The sequence below is a fragment of the Siphateles boraxobius genome, unplaced genomic scaffold, assembly GCF_051911475.1.
Source record: "Siphateles boraxobius isolate OS27281-9 unplaced genomic scaffold, OSU_SipBor_1 26, whole genome shotgun sequence".
In the NCBI taxonomy this organism is placed as follows: Eukaryota; Metazoa; Chordata; class Actinopteri; order Cypriniformes; family Leuciscidae; genus Siphateles; species Siphateles boraxobius.
Window position 1 is genome coordinate 8085823 of NW_027508876.1, and position 16888 is coordinate 8102710.

At 36.1% G+C, this 16888-nt stretch overlaps 1 protein-coding gene across 2 annotated transcripts; it reads right to left on the reverse strand.

Moving 5' to 3' along the window:
- Positions 1 to 1178: 1178 nt before the first annotated feature.
- Positions 1179 to 13225, reverse strand: slc35b3 (solute carrier family 35 member B3). Of its 2 annotated transcripts, none has more exons than XM_077244278.1 (10): positions 12711 to 13225; positions 9665 to 9892; positions 9461 to 9582; positions 8071 to 8225; positions 6417 to 6524; positions 5034 to 5131; positions 4852 to 4944; positions 2126 to 2237; positions 1951 to 2020; positions 1179 to 1844 (listed from the first exon to the last, which is right to left on the reverse strand). In XM_077244278.1, the coding sequence occupies exons 2-10, from the start codon at positions 9875 to 9877 to the stop codon at positions 1694 to 1696; spliced, it is 1122 nt and encodes a 373-aa protein (XP_077100393.1). In that variant the 5' UTR covers positions 9878 to 9892; positions 12711 to 13225; the 3' UTR covers positions 1179 to 1693. The 2 variants fall into 2 exon arrangements, with proteins under 2 accessions (XP_077100393.1, XP_077100394.1); XM_077244279.1 differs by lacking the exon at positions 12711 to 13225 and adding an exon at positions 9940 to 9978 and having other exon boundaries at positions 9665 to 9845.
- Between the last annotated feature and the right edge of the window lie 3663 nt (positions 13226 to 16888).

Below are 16888 nucleotides of genomic sequence, written 5' to 3' on the forward strand. Positions count from 1 at the left end.
AAAACGTTTATATATTTATTCTGTTTAAATACTTTGTATTCTATATACAGTACCCATTAAAAGTTTGTTCATACCAATAGTGTGTCCAAACTTTTGACTGGTACTGTACTATAATACACATAAATAGTATTGCTACTGTACACATAAATAATATCGACCGATATATCGGTATCAGGCTTTTTTTATCGGTATCGGCATCGGCCCCCAAAAATCCATATCGGTCGGGCTCTAATAAATACTAAACCAACAAACAAGAAAAACTACAGTTTTTGTGTGCAGGTTGAAAGTTGGCCCGGACAAACTGCAACGTGAAAGTGCTAATGAAACCTCTCACACAGTTAAGCTTTACCTGTAAGGAAATGAGCAGCTTGGGCATTCTGATTTTGTGTTCCACTGAAATATCCATAACATATTAATATTTCAACACTGATAAGAAGAATAAATGTTTCTTGAGCAGCAAATCATCATATTAGAATGATTTCTGAAGGATTATGTGACACTGAAGACTGGAGTCTTCGCTGCTGAAAATGCATTAAACATAATACAAATAAATCTTTACAGCCTTCATTTTCATAATCAAAATACTGTGACATTTTAAGCCTTTACATATTAGTATGGTCAATATTACAAATGTAATGATTTTGTCCAGTAAAACAGCAGCTACTCCTTTGTGTATCTGCACTGATGTTGTGTTTTATAACTGGCAGTGTCTCTAAGGGAGAGGGTGGCACAACTGCACAATAATCATTTCCCTGAGGCTTTGAAAGTGTCGCATACTTGGCACTCACAAACATGCAAAAACCACACATTCGCTCACACACACACACACACACACACACACACACACACACACACACACACACACACACACACACACACACACACACACACACACACACACACACACACACACACACACACACACACACACACACACACACACACACACACACACACACGACGTTCTGCTCAACTAAATTAGGTCTAAAGCCAAGCCCTGTGCACAGTGTTTGTTTTCTTTCTGGTGCTATCTTATTCCTGGATTACTAATCAAACAGGCCCTGGGCGATCGCAGGGCCAAACATCTGAGAAAGTGCTTGGCAGCTTTTCAACTCTCCATGCTGGAGCCAATGGATAAGAGAAGCCATTATTCATGAAAACACTCCAGACTGTCTGAATCAACTTCCCAGTTTGTTTTTAATGTAAAAACAGCCACCCTTTCACCAAACAAACGGTTAGCAAAAATGGCAGCTGATAAGTTAATCCTTTTCCGAACATCAGCCCTTTAAACAGACAGAATCATTGACTTCTTTTCACCTGTGCAACTGCAGTTTACTCAAAAAAATAGAGTCTTGACTTGGTATGTCGACTGTTGCCATCATTTTATGGCACATGCAGGTGAAATGTTTTCATTTAAAATGTCACTGGCTCCGTTAGGCCAACATTCACTTGGACATGATTTGATACAAAAAAAAAAAAAGCGAGAAAGGAATCTTCTACCGAAACAGTTTCCACCTTCAGTTTCAGCTTTGTCCAGTGCAAATCTTTGCTTTTTTGGCTCTAGTTTAAAGTCCCTTTGATTCAAACAGGTCCCCATGCTCCATGCGTGCTGTTTCGACTCCAAACCACACCTGAGCATTAGCTGATGTAGGAGGCTGCGAATCCCACCAATAAAACTTTTGAGTTCATTCTCCTACACATCCTGAGACAGCAGGCGCACCTTCCTCCCACGGAACACTCGTTTTCTGAGCTCTTCTAAAGAAGGAAGCTTCATTTTGTCACTGTTTTTACTGTAAACATTTAGGAAGATGCCAAACACAACCAGAGAACCACCCCAGAGGTACCTGTGAAAGAACCAGTGTACATCATTATCAAAGAAATAGAAATATGTCATTATTAAAACAAGCAAGACTCAACTTATATTAAACGTGACCGATCTGGTCCACTTACTGAAAAGTGAAAGGTTTTGAAAAGAACATAAAGGATAATACAATAGTCATGGCTTTTCTTCCCGTAGTCACTGAAAAAAAGAAAAACAGAGTTGAGGCATCAATTCACTTTATCTATTTGCTAAAACTGAATGACCACCCCAAAAAACGTGTACATATGAGAGCGCTTAACTGACCTGTGACAGCAACCAGTGCTCCAAACAGCTTTATCAGAGCCAGGACGAATGAAATGCCAAAATATCCCGTCAGTGAAAAGAAGAATGCGTAACCGTATGTCGTCATTGGATGCTGAGGGAGTAAAACAGTTTTTTTTTTTAGGGATAGAAGACATTTAGATATTAAAAATAGTTTTTGGAAGGCTCAATATCATGTAAAACTTCTTGCTCTTGCTCCACTGAAATGAAAGTCAATTGTGCTTATGTAAACACTATGGCTAGATTTGTATCACAGCTTTGTGGTTATGGTTTTCATTTGGATCAGTTAACCTGAATTGGTCAATATGAAAATGATGTTGCTGTTTGGTGTGGACCATTTAGAAAAGCAATCACAATCATGAGCTCATTAACATATGACCATACACATTTAAATATCAACACTATGGCTGGTAACACTTTATTTCGATAGTCCACTTTAGACACTCAGCTAACTATAAGTAACTTTGCAGCTACATGTCAACTAGCTGTCATTAGAGTATTAGTAGACTGTCTGCTTAATATCTGCTAACACTTTATTTTGTTGGTCCCCCAACAGATATTCTACTGACTATAAGTAACTTAGCAACTACAAGTCAACTTGTTCTCCTAACCCGAACACCAAACAGTCTACTGACAGTCTACTACAGTCTACTAATACTCTAATGACAGTTAGTTGACATGTAGTTGAAAAGTTACTTATAGTTAGTAGAATGTCTAAAGTGACTATCAAAATAAAGTGTAACCCTATGGCTGTACGATATTGGATAAAACAGACACTGCATTATTTTCTTTTTCTGCAAAATATATTGCGAAATAAAAAAGAATGCAGGAATTTAAACCAGATGACTTGAATAGCTCTAGTTGGAAAGAATAAATTGTTCTAGAATGATTGGGGTGATTTTGTAGAGGAGTGCATCTGCATAGAAAGTAAAAATACTATTTATTATTTATTAAAAATAAGAAACGTTTTTACTCTGAAGACTTTTTAATGTATTTTTTTGTGAATTGTATTAGATAACAAAATATGTTACAATTGTAGTAATAATAATAATAATGTGCTGTATAATAAAATAGTTAGTATTTAATTAAATGATAACAATAATTTTATTGTACAACTGCAAAATTACAACATATTTACTTCTTAATTTCAGACATTTAACCATTAAGCTTTTATTTTGGCAGAAAACTGCAGGGAGACCTTTAAGTCTCTCTGCTTAGTTGACAACAGGTTTATTAATAATCTCATTAGAAATACGGTGAAATGCCAATGCACGTTGCGTTCCTAAATGTATACTATAAACTAATGGTCATATCCAATGCCAGGGTTGCTCCACACTTTTTAAAGTCAAATGTAAGGCTTTTTAAGCCCTGAAGAAAATCAAAATTAATACCGTTCTCATTCAACCGATTTGTTCAAACGGCTGATTCATTCAGGAAAAGCAAATGATTGTTCATTGAATGGTTAAAAGGATTCGTTCAAAACGCGGATTTCAGTCAAAAAAATCATCGCTGTCTCTTGCATTGAGACTCTGCTACGGTTTTATTTAGAATTTCTCGTTGCCGAAATATAGGGCTTTTTTTAAACTGTCCAAAAAGTAACTCACAATGTTAACTTATTGTTAATTTAACTATTGTATAAAATAAATATCACATTTGCAATTGTGCACAGGAAAACGGCACTCTTGCTCATGTGATATTCTAATATAAAAACATAACATATGATATAAATATAAGACAAAAAACTCATTTGGGGACATACCTATAACTGCACTGACACATCACGCAGTGAAAGCATGAGAGACAAATGCGATGTAAGCTCGCAGTGCCTCCTACATAATCAAAACAATGATTACAATATGACCATAGACGATACATATCGCACATTCCTAAGCACATAAAGAATGAACTTACAATTGAACTGACATTTACCAACTTTCTTCTCCTTCTCTCCTGCTGTTTCACGTGCAGGAGACAGACGTAATATGCTGCCGTGAATGGCGCGAATTATCACATAAACAAGCAAATCCACAAAGATAGAATAATAAAAAAGAATACATACACTAATTAGATAGTTTTAATTTGGAAAGCATTTAGATACGTCTAAGTCAAAGTGTCATCAAAAATTTAAGACCTTTCATAAGTAAAAATAAAGACAAAATTTGTTTATGGCCTTAAATTTTAAAAATCTAATTTAAGACTTTTTAAGACTTAAACCTCCAGGGATGGAGTTTGAGTGGAGCTGGGTACCACTAAGCGCAATAATTCTGACTAAAATATACATATTGCTAAAATATTTGTTGTTGGACAATAAATGTGCCATATGTAAAGTGACTATTGCAATGGGGTAATCAAATGTAGGCTTGTTTTTTAATAAATATAACTTTTTTATCCAAATAGAAAAAAAAATACTGAGATATACTTTATATCGCAATTCAACCAAAAAACACAGATATGACTTTTTTTGGCCACATGACCCAGCTCTAATGTGAAGAACTACACATATGTAGTTATCTAATCACAACAGACTTAATTTACATATAGTATTCTTATAGGTATATCATAAAAAATAGCCCATTTTATCTTTAATTCGAGTGCTTTTGGTGCAATAATCCAAATACTATAATAAATGGACATCTGGGAAATGATAAAATGCTATTTTTCAATTCAAAATTAATGTTTTTTTTTTGTTTTGTTTTTTTTAAACCCACCTGAGAGCAGAAGGAAACAGCAGGTCCAATCCCCCCAACAGACAGCAGACCCAACAGAATATACACAAAACCGATAGAATAGGAATATAAGACCTGCAACACATGGACAACAATGAATAATAAACCTGGACACAAGAGAGACAAACCACATAATGCTGGTCATCATTTTAAATAGTTTGTACCATCTCGGAGTTGGTCCCGTTATGGAGTTTCATTGCTTTTTCCTGCACATTTCCAATAGCAGCATCCGCACAGAGGGCCATAGATATGAGAAGTACACCTAGAAACAAAAAACAAAACAATTTAAAAAAAGGACATTCAATTTCAAATAATTATTATTAGTAGGGATGCACCGAATATTCGGCCACCGAAGATTTTCGGCCGAAAATGACCCAAAAGTGCATTTTCGGTTTTCGGCCGAAAGACTTTTATCACCGAAACAATACGGCCGAAATGTTGTGATGACGCAAACAGAAACCGCGACCTGCGGTTGTCTGAAGCAACATGTCTGCGGTGTGGACGTATTTCAGTATATCGGAGAAAGACCCACAGACAGCGATTTGCAAAACATGTAATACCGAAATTTCAAGAGGGGGTGCATCTGCAAAGACTTTCTCCACGTCGGGTTTAATTTATCACCTGAAATCCAAACATTCCGATCGCTGCGCTGAATATGAGAGGAACGCGGCACAGAAAAGGAAAACGCATCCGATGCGCGCGTGCATCGATATTGACTACCAGCTACAGCGTCCTAACCTCGAAAATCCAGCTGTATTCTAACAATAACTTAGCTCTTAACTTATCTAATAACTTCCGGGAGTCTCCCGCATATTGATAGCGGCTCCCTGATACCCGCAAATTAGTTCAAATCTCCTGGAATCTATAGCGCGCATGCAAGACAGAACATACTCTGCTCCAAACCGTATAGCGCGCGCACAGCAGAGAGGGAGAGAGCGAGAGACCTTGCGTGTATGCCTCATGAAAGCTAGTCAAAGAAGGCCGCCACAAATAAATGAACGTATGAGGAACCCTATGGAGCCCAGACGTCCATTACCAGTATGCTCTGTCTAACCGCACAAATTTTTAAAAACCGCAAATTTTTTTAATGCACTTGACCTAAATGTACTTTGTTTTTATGAGAGAACATTTAATTTTAAAACCTTTCTGCAGGACAGCAGGCCTGTACATTATTATTTAATGTACACATGAGTGGGGTCAAGTTAAACATTTTAGTTTGAATTTTATTTTATACTGTGCATTGTTGGAATGTTCTAAATAAATATTTGCATAATTTGTAATTGATTTATTCTTTGAAACTTTAATATTAATTTATGCAATTGCAATGCCTTGATTTTAGTAAAGTTAGTACACAGTCATATCCATAAATGCGGTGGTACTAGTAATTGGCATAATATCTTTTGGTGTTTCGGTTTTCGGCCTTGGTTTCCTCTTTTTCGGTTTCAGCCAAGAATTTTCATTTTGGTGCATCCCTAATTATTAGGCAGGATTTTGGAACAAAGCCTCTTTCTCATAATCAACAGACTGAGGCAGAAGCAGTCCTGTACCTGTTGCATTGAAGTTTGGGGCAATCTTACTGTCTGCCAGTGTGAACCAGATCAGACCAAGACTCATGCACAGAGCAGCAGACACATCCGCAACATTGTAGCGTTTCCCTAAAAACATACAACATCAACAAGCTCTATCAAACCAAGAATCTCTGACACAGATCAACTCAAATATGTCATAAAAGCCACATAAAGAGACATCTGATCTTCGGCTAAGCTGAGGGTCTTATCTTCTGGGTCCTTTGAGTTCTGGCTTCAGGTTTGACTTAGCTGCAGGTTGGCTTTACAAAGAACTTTGAACAAGTTTAGCGGCAAACTGATTTTCTCTTTCTGCTGGACTCTTCAACTCATCACAAGCAAGCATGTGAGGAGAATGAGTTTGAGGTTGGACATCTGAAAATGCAAAGAGCAAGAAAGAAAGCAGCAGAAAAGGCCAAAGAGTGTTCTCAAACAGGTAGTTGCCGTGGGGGTGAAGGTGATGCAGCAGGTTGCCATGCATTACTTTGATTCGGTCCAGCTTTGATGGGTCGGCATCTCGCGCGCATCCTCAACCAACTGACGCACCAGCCTCAGGGGACGCAAGGTCCACGACGCCAGAGAAAGAAACAAAATCAAAATATCCCCATAAAAAGAGAAGGGAGAACTGTTCAGCTGGATTCATTCTTTCTTGTTCAGGATATCAAAACTTCAGTCAAATTTTTGCATTAGAAAAGTGAACTCGTCCACAACAACTGTGGCCAATGAAAGAAACAGCACAAAGAACAAGGAACTTGTTCACGAAAAAAAAAAAAAAAAACCCTGAGAAACAAAACATTAAACTTGATATTTCACACATACATATTGTGTTGTTCCAAACCCATTTGATTTCTTTCTTCAATGAAACACAAAAGATGATGCAGCTTTTTTTCTATACATTTCATAGTGACCACAACTTTTAAACAGAGGAAAAAACTGTCTGTACAACTGTGCAATATTCCAAGTATTTTATATGATATATTCTGAGTCAAATAATAACTTTGTGTGATGAATAGAAATGTAATGTTGAAAACAGATGTGCTGCTTAATATTTTTTGTGGAAACTAAGGGTGTAACGATACAAATAAAGATGAGGGTTATATTATTATTACTACTTCTAAAGACATATGGTAAAAAGGTAACAATAAATGTACTGTTGATTAAAATGCTAAATTTGGTATGGACTTGCATGCACAGGGCCATGGTGACAAAAGAATAAAAATGACTCATGATTCTGAACCTGAAAATACAGATTTATGTTAGTCTGAGTCTTGGATAAAACACACTCTATTCGCAATTCATAGCATTTAAATCAACGATGCATATCGTCATTTTTTTATATTGCGATATCTCGTTACATCCCTAGTGGACACCGTGATGTATATTTTTCATGACTAAATGAAATCATGATTAAATGATATCTTTCATAAATAGATAAGTTCAAAAGAACAGCATTTATTTAAGATTTACATGTAAAATACATGTAAAAAAATATGTATTTAATGTAATTTTCGGTCAATTTAATTTTCCCTTGCTGAATAAAATAACGTGTTTTTTATTTTATTTTTTAAACTGATCCTAAACATTAAATGGAAGTGTATGTATGAATATAAATATAAATCTATAGCATCTATTATACCTTGTATAAAAACTCCTCCAATCATGACAGGGATGAGCTTGCAGCACTTAAAGATGACTTGTGTTGGATAGTTCAAGTATCCTAAAGAAGTGTTGGATAGGCCCATGGTCCCAACTGTTAAAAATGCGATGATCATGTAAGTTTTGCATGGTATCCTGAAAAAAAAAGAAAGGAGAAGAGCTGTAAAAAAATGATGTACAAATGTATGCGTTTATAAATAATAATTTACGCAATTAACAAAACTTTGCTAGACACATAAGAATATACACCTAAATGTGACATTTGTTATGGTTTATGAGAATACTGTTGTAATTTAATGTAAAATAAAAGCTGGTATAATATTTTAATTTGCTGTAATTGTTAATAAATTCTTGTAATTTGCGGTTTAGGCCTGGCTTTCAATTACACTGTGATTTCTGATGGCTCATTTTATCGTCAGAAATTAGAGGTGCACAATTCTGGATAAATTCATGATTTCTTTTTTTCTCCAACGATTCTGAATAAACAATTAAGAATTATTGTTACAATCATGTAACAATTACATGATTACTATCATGTAATTTACTAGAGGTTCAAACAAAATTGCTGCAGTCTATTTAATTAATTTGAATTCGTGTTTTAGGTTTTTAATCGGATTGAATGTTTTCAGTTTCATTACTGGATGAATCAGCGTTTTTGAACAAATTTTTTGAATGAATGATTCAATGACAAATAACATTTTAACAGACAGTTGTCGTCACCTACTGGTGGTGTAAAAATGTCATTCAATACAATCTTTATTTGAAGCATCAAGTTACTTTTAAAAGGTGATTGGTGACTTACTCTATTTTAATCGATACTATAAACACCAGTGTTTTTATTTGAACTATAAACTTTAATCCCAGTACTTCTGTGATCAGTTGAATTATTATAACAAAGCAGTTTCCTCCCTATTCATGACAACTGTTCTCAGCGTCAGCGGCAGCGTCAACGCATAATTGTCTTTTAGGAATACGATTGTTTAGGAATATCATTGTTTAAATGTTTGAATCGAGATTGCGATCTTTTAACAATTAATCGTGCAGCTCTACCTAAAATAAATAAAATCACTTAACAGTATCAGTTACTGCAGCCGGTTAAGTAAACACTTTCTTAACACTACACTTCTATTATAACTGAGGGTTTTCTTAACTTTTAACATTATTCAACGTACTTTGCAAAAATATGCAATTAAAGAAATATGTACAATATCAAATATTTAAAATACTGCATTTATGTTGTTAATTTTGAGACTGAATGTGAAAATATACGTATGACGACGTTAAGGTGTAATTAATCACATAAACTAGAGCGATTAATGTTTTTTTTTTTATCAATCGACGGGTCTAGTTTTAACGTACACAAAAATTACCTCCTCCTCTTATCCTGAGTGAGCTGCAACTCCACCAAGCCAAATAAGGAGTAAAATCCAAACTGCACTAAAGTCAGATACCAGCCAAAAGGCTTAAATCCCTCCACTGAGAATATCAGCTCCTGAAAGGACAGATACTCACAAGAATCAGCAATGTCACATATATACAAAGGCACAAATCAAAGATCACTGATGGACTGTCACCTGCAGGTAGCCGTAGATGAGGTAAAAGAGGAAGACGCCGGCCACACAGATGAAGAACTGTGTTGGTGTGTTGAAGCTAGTCAGGTTCAATCCCAGCACTCTGAGCTCCTCCACTGATTTAATATGAGGAGACATGACCTCTGTGGATGCGGGCACAGATATGGAGATGTGCTTCCTCGAGTTGTAATTCACAAGGCCAAATTTGCCACTCATGTTGTCTGCAGGCTCCTGAAAATCAAAACAATTTATCCACAATCTGAAATTACATATCTTACCTTTACTGTCTAAAGATCAATATCCGGTCGTTAAGTCTGACGTTTGATGTCACAGTTGCCAGGTCCAAATGCTCCTTAAGATCCCAAAAGCAAATAGCAAATGATTCTAATATACACTCACGCTATACTGTAGTACTGTCGGGAAAAATTAACCCTAAGATTTGTCTCCATACTCCACATAGTGATTCATTTTTTAAATTAATTATTAAAGTATTGCTGTCTCGGACAGCGGGAGCTGGGAAACTGTAGTGTACTCAAGTCAGTGACAGGATGTCCCGCCCTCGCGGTGAAAAACAAGTCATCATAGAAAAGATGTCACTGCAAGTGGGACGTAAAAAAAAGGCCATGAGAATAAAATAAATTTTATTTATGTGTACATATAAATAATTTATGATATACTGCACAAAAAAAAAAAAGTCTATTTTTATTTTATGGTGACTTTAAATGTGTGCTATAAATGAATAGTGCTCATAAACGGCTGCACTCTAACTTGAAACAGAGAAGAGGTTTGAACCCGGAAAGTATTCGATACGTCGCGACCAAAGACTATGAACAAACTATAAACATGTGTCGTGTCCGTGACGTCACCCGTAGGTTTCTGAAGAGTATTTTTGATGCCCAAAGTGGGCGGAGCCGGCCGTCGCCCATCTTGGTAGCGCGTCACTCCCGGATAAACGTAAATGGGCAAAAAGGCGGGATTAGCTGAGGTGCCGTGACGGCTAATAAACAGCAGCAGCAATCCAAATGTCACTCAAGGGGCCACGCCCTTAATTATGCAGAACTTTAAGGCTTAATATAATTTAAACGGATGAGTTATACAAAAAAAATCACCCCCCTGACAGTTGGTCATGAAGGGCAAAATTAGCTACATAGACCAAAACCACTTTTTGCAACAGGCTGTAAACACATTTTTTTCGGCTGTAAAGTTGGGGGGGTCTATGGGATTTACTCTCTTTTGCAGCCTGTCTAGCGGCCATTTTATGAATTACAGTTTAAGTCACTTCCATGTTGGATTCAAGGGACAGACGGTTGCCGCTTGGTCACGACTTAACTTAACAAGCAGACAGTTAAAAAAAAAAAGTTTTTGTTGTTTAGTTTATTTTCTCTTTCTCTCTCTCTCTCTCTCTCTCTCTCTCTCTCTCTAACAATGGTCGTTGTCACCAAGTTATCACTGAAGGGACTCAAATCATGTTCATCGATGAGCTAATAGTGCTGGGCGGTTTGACCAAAAATTTATATCATGTTTTTTTTCAAAATTATGCCGGTTTTTGACGTTTTTTTTTTTTTCATGCATAATCAGTTGTTCAAAGCATTTTCTACTGGTTGAGAGACGAATTACTGCAGTAAATTGACTTGGTCAATTTTACTTGGATGGTCTATTTTACTGTCATTAGTGAATATTGTTGAATAGAATAGAGCCCAGTATAACCTAAAATTGTTATTTCTTAACGTTCTAATAACGTTCTTATAACCAGGAAATAACGTTAATACAACGTTTATATTCCAGGAGAATTGTACGTTCTAATGACGTTTGAATGATGTTCTTATAACCAAGTGAGAACGTTAATACAACGTTTATATAACGGGAGAATTGAACGTTCTTATAACGTTTTGAATAAAGATCTTATAACCAAGAAATAACGTTAATAAAACGTCTAAAAAACTGGACATTTTGAATGTCCCTAGAACATTCTGAAATAACGTTAACGTTTTTATAACTTAATGGGAACGTTATGAAAACGTTCTAATAACCTAAAATTGTTAGCTGGGGAAGAGGAGATATTCGCGATTGCACTGAACACGTTTTAAGTGCAGGATTCTCTGAGCGAGCCCAGAGAAAATAGACCTATTTTAACAAGAGCAGCGTGTATCTGAGAGCGCGGCACATTATATTCCGCGCGCAAGCAGAGAGATTCGTGCTCGCGCATAATATTAATGTACTTTCGCGCTACAATAATGCACTCAGCATCCATCGTCCATGTAACGTAACAGAGCACTGCTGTTTGTTTACCCTGACTCGTTGCTGCTTAGAAGTGCAACATTGTAAAGGGTCCGTCTGAAACAGTGTCGTGCAGCGTAACGTTCGTTCCGAACGTTGTGTAATTAAATACTACACCAGTATGGCGGTTTATTCAAAATCAATATCGTGACGAAAATATAAACCGGTTTTCAGTTTGAACCGGTTTACCGCCCAGCACTATGAGCTAATGTATTAAAGTTGTATTAACGTTACTGGTCACTTTATTTGACGAACTAAAATTGCGAGGTGAATCAAGAAAACAAGAGATTCAAACATTAAGACTAACTGTGTTGCGCTTTATAACAATGATTCATTCTTTCGATAAATGGTTTCGATAAACAGTTGCTCACCTGTATAATAATAAGCAGGAAATCGTGGGTAGGGTGGATATGAAGTAATTGACAAGTGATGTAATGACAGGCCGTTACACTGCTTAAAACTATGAATTGCTCTGAATTTAAACACTGTGGGAAACATTTTGGATAATGCATACAGTTGCCAACAAAATATATAATAATGGTTATAATAATATTTCAATCCAAAAATCTTACATATTGTGCCTTTAACAAGCTATAATTTTGTATGGTTCAGTGTCTTTCAGTGAAAAGCACTTTTCATCATATTAAAGTGTTTTATGCAAACAAACGCAAAAATACCATGGTACTGGTAATTGATCATGTGCATTACTGCACATTAAACTAGCCTATGCATTTTCTTACTGAATTATGTGAAAAATGTGACAGAATCTTACCCGAATGACCCAGAGATGATCAAAGTGATCAGTTTAATCACAATCACATTGATCAGATGAGAGTGATGAGTATCTGACAGCTGGAACTCTGTATCACACTGATCTCACCCAGCTCACAGCCCGATAAACGACGTGTCTCACCACTGACACGCATGACAAGCTCAATCTGTGACATCAATTGGCAGAATGAGTGTGAGATCAGTGATTTAAGACAAAATCGCTCCCTCATATGGGATTTGGAAGAGATAAAGAGTGTTAGCGGCTAAGCTAACACCTACTGCTTTGCTCCACTTCCGGGTTTAAATTCAGTTTTAACCGCTCGTCTTAAGATACTACAGACATCTTCTCATTCGTCCAGTCAAACGGAATACAAAACAAGCCCTTTATCCATAAAGACATATGTCAAAGTGCACATTATACGATGTTTCTGGAGGGTTGTATGTGTTGTTCTGTCTCCCGGCAGCAGCCAACAGCTTCCTGTAACCTTTGACCTCATGCCACACGTCACTGAACACACACGAGTCAGTCTGAACTTTTTTTTTTTTTTTTTTTACAGTTGCCTCAGGTCTGCACCTTAATATTAAAAAATGTGAAATATTAGCCTTGAAAAGCTCCCCTCTTGTACCTATGGATGGTATCCCTGTTAAAGAAGCTGTTAATTATTTGGGTGTTGTTGTCTCGAAGAGTGAGCAAGATAGAGTTTCTCTTAATTTTAATCCTGCTCTTGAAAAGATTAAAAGCAAATTTAATCTCTGGCTATTAAGGGACTTGTCCCTCAGCGGTAGAGTCCTTCTGTCAAAAGCGGAAGGGATTTCCAGATTAACCTACATTGCTTCATCTATACATTTAGACAATAAGACTATCAAAACTATTGATCAGATTTTGTTTAATTTTCTTTGGAAGAATCGTGTGCACTACATCCATAAATCTGTTATTTTAAATTCACTTAAAAGTGGCGGCCTGGATTTTTTAGATTTCGATACTTTAAATAATACCTTCAAAATTAATTGGTTAAAATTTTGTTTGAATAAACCTTCTCTGTGGAATTTTATTCCTAATTTTATTTTTGACCAACTTGGGGGCCTTTCTTTTTTACTGATGTGTGATTATAAAATTGACAAATTGCCGGTGAAACTCTCTGCCTTTCATGCTCAAGCTTTATTGGCCTAGAAGCTGATCTACAAGCACAACTTCTCTCCGCAGTGTTGTTTTATCTGGAATAACCGTTGTATTTTGTATAAACACTAAAGTGTTTTTCTAAAATGTTGGTTTGAAAAGGGTATTGTTTTAGTTTGTCATTTGTTTAACTCTCAATGATACCTTATGACGTATGATGAGTTTCTTTTGCACTTTAATTTTCCTGTGACTCCCAAGGAGTTTGCTCTTGTATTTTCTGCAATCAGTTCTGGTTTAATGTCTTTATGTAGAGGTGTCTTGTCTTTAGTTGATGTGCCCATAATTAACCCAACTGACACAGTATGTGGTAAAATGTGTTTTGTACAGTCCAAAAGCAGCAACAATTCTATTCGTAATTTATTTTTGAAGGAGGTTGTTACCAAATGTTGCTCTATTACTTATTGGGCTAAATTTGTTAATGACGTTGATTTGGAACGTGTTTGGTTGTTACCTCATAAATTATTTGTTACAAATAAGGTCAAAGAAATCTCCTTCAGAATATTGCACAAATCCTACCCTGTCAAACATTTCCTTAGTAGGTTTAGGAAAGACATTGATGTGAGTTGCTCTTTCTGCTCTCTGCACTTGGAAACCGTACCCCATATTTTCTGGCATTTCATGTGAAAAGATTATGGTATGAGGTGTCTATGTTTATTAAGGATAAAGTGCTTTTTAATTTTGTTTTGCATTTTGAAAATGTAATTTTTGGTTATTTAAAGTTTGATAGCAGTGTGATTAAGGAGGCTTTTGTAATTAATTTGATAATTGTATTAGTCAAATTTTACATCCGTAAGTGTAAGTTTTCAAGCAAAAAGCCCCTTTTCTCTGTATTTCTTATAGAATTCAAAAATATTTTTTCTACTATTCAATCTAGTACTAATGCAAAAGCTAATAAGACTGTGCATTTGTGTACTGTCTTCAAAATCTTTGATTGATACGAGGTCTTGTCCCTTTTTTAATTTATTTATTTTATTTATTTATTTATTTATTTATTTATTTATTTATTTATTTATTTATTTATTTATTTATATTACTATTTTTTTAATTTTTTTATTTTACCTTTATTGTATTTTTGTATCTCCCCTGGCTTTAAAGTGTATCATGTATTGTATTGTCTTGTTTAAGCAATAAAAAAACAAAAAATAAAAAATAAAACTTTTTTACAGTCTATGGTATGGTCTGAACACACTGCACTGACAGATTGCGTTCAAGTTTAAGGTCAGAGTCAGAAAACATTATAATGAATAAATAAAGAATGAAAAATATGTGATTTTCTGTTTTTGTTTTGTGACGAATTGCATAGCCTAATTTATTTGTTTATTTGCTTTTTATGTTTTTATTTATTATATCGTTGGAGAGGACTATTTTCCGCCTGTTGTTGAACTGTTACTGCAGATAAGCACAATAGTAACATAACGTTTGGCAAATTCATGAATTCATCTCATTCGTCTCATTCATCTTATTGTCACAAAAGTTTTTAAATGTAGGCCTAGGCTAGCCAAACATAAAAGTGAATTTTAAGAAAATGACATTCACTTGATCCTATGGTCAAGCGATTTGGAGAATGGATGAATGAATGGAAATTCACTATGCTAAAGCTAAAATTCAACCACAAACAGCATATTACAAGTTCTGTGTTATCAAGATGCAATTGTATGACCTGTTAGTAAGTTATATCAAAACACGGGTGCACATCTCTCTACACAGCCAGAGGTAGGCTATAGCCAACTTTCCCCTAACCTGTGAAGCACATAGTTTTAATAGTAAGCTACTATATGCAAATCAAGACGAAAGACACGTAAATCCACAATGTTTGTCTCCTACTTTTCTAAATGAGTCTAGTAGATCTCCGAGCACAGGACAAGGAAAGAGTAACCGTGTAGTTTAAATAACGCACATGAACAAATAATAATTTCATACCTGCTTTATTTCTTGTGTTGGTTTCATTGGTTATATAAATAGAGCTACACAACCTGCGTTCTGCTAAAGTTTTCCTGTAAGTAGGCTGAACCTGTTTGTCCAGATTGACAGGAGAGTGCTTTTGCCGTATTTACATCCTTGTTTTGCATGTATTTGAATGAATGTCATGCAAAAATAAAATGATTTTGATCAGACCTTCAGATATATCACAGAAAAGCTCAAGAAGCATACTACACTACTCGTCCTTCGTTATCCACAACACATGACTCGGTCACAGCCACGGACGGTCCGTCTCTGGCGAGGGGTCCTATCTACCCCTCCCCCTGGCTTGGCTGGCCTGACTCTGTTCCTCCCATTCATTTCCTCTGCTTCCCCTATAGATGAAAGAGGCCTTTCCATCCACCGCGAGAGGTTAATTCACTCACGGACGGCATTATTTCTTTCCAGCCCCTTCCACAATATAAAAATTCAGAGTGGACAGGCCCATCTCTCATCCGTCTGAGATTTGATTGGAATGCTATTGCCTCCTGTCCCGAGGAGCCCCTGCACTGGCTTGGCTGCACTTTATGACACTAAATAGCCAGGCTACAATTTTTCCATCTATTCAAAAAATTCTCTTAATAACTCATTCTTCTGGACGAGAGCCCTCACTCTCCACTCACTGCTGTGGACGGGCTCGTCCACAGGTCACCGGGAACAGAGACCTGGAAATGTCCAGAATTCAATGGGTTAATTAATCTCCAAATTTACTGCGCTCTTTCTGCCGCCCACTCACCAAATCATTGTCCCGTGGAGAGACCCGTGCAATATTTACTGCCCGCTAATAGTATTCAGCAATGCACAGAACCATCCACATGCATGCAGCTCTTTTGCCACCCATCTAACTTTACAAGTGATCTCATTTATCAACAATGAAGGATTTGTGTAATGATTTTTACTTTTTGCAGCCCTTCACACCAGATCCTTCTAAATAATAAAATGGCTATTTATTGATTATTCAGAAAGGTACATATTCCCATAATGGTCTCAGACCAGATCAAATAACCAATAATAAATAAAACATTGCATGCGGAAGGAAATGC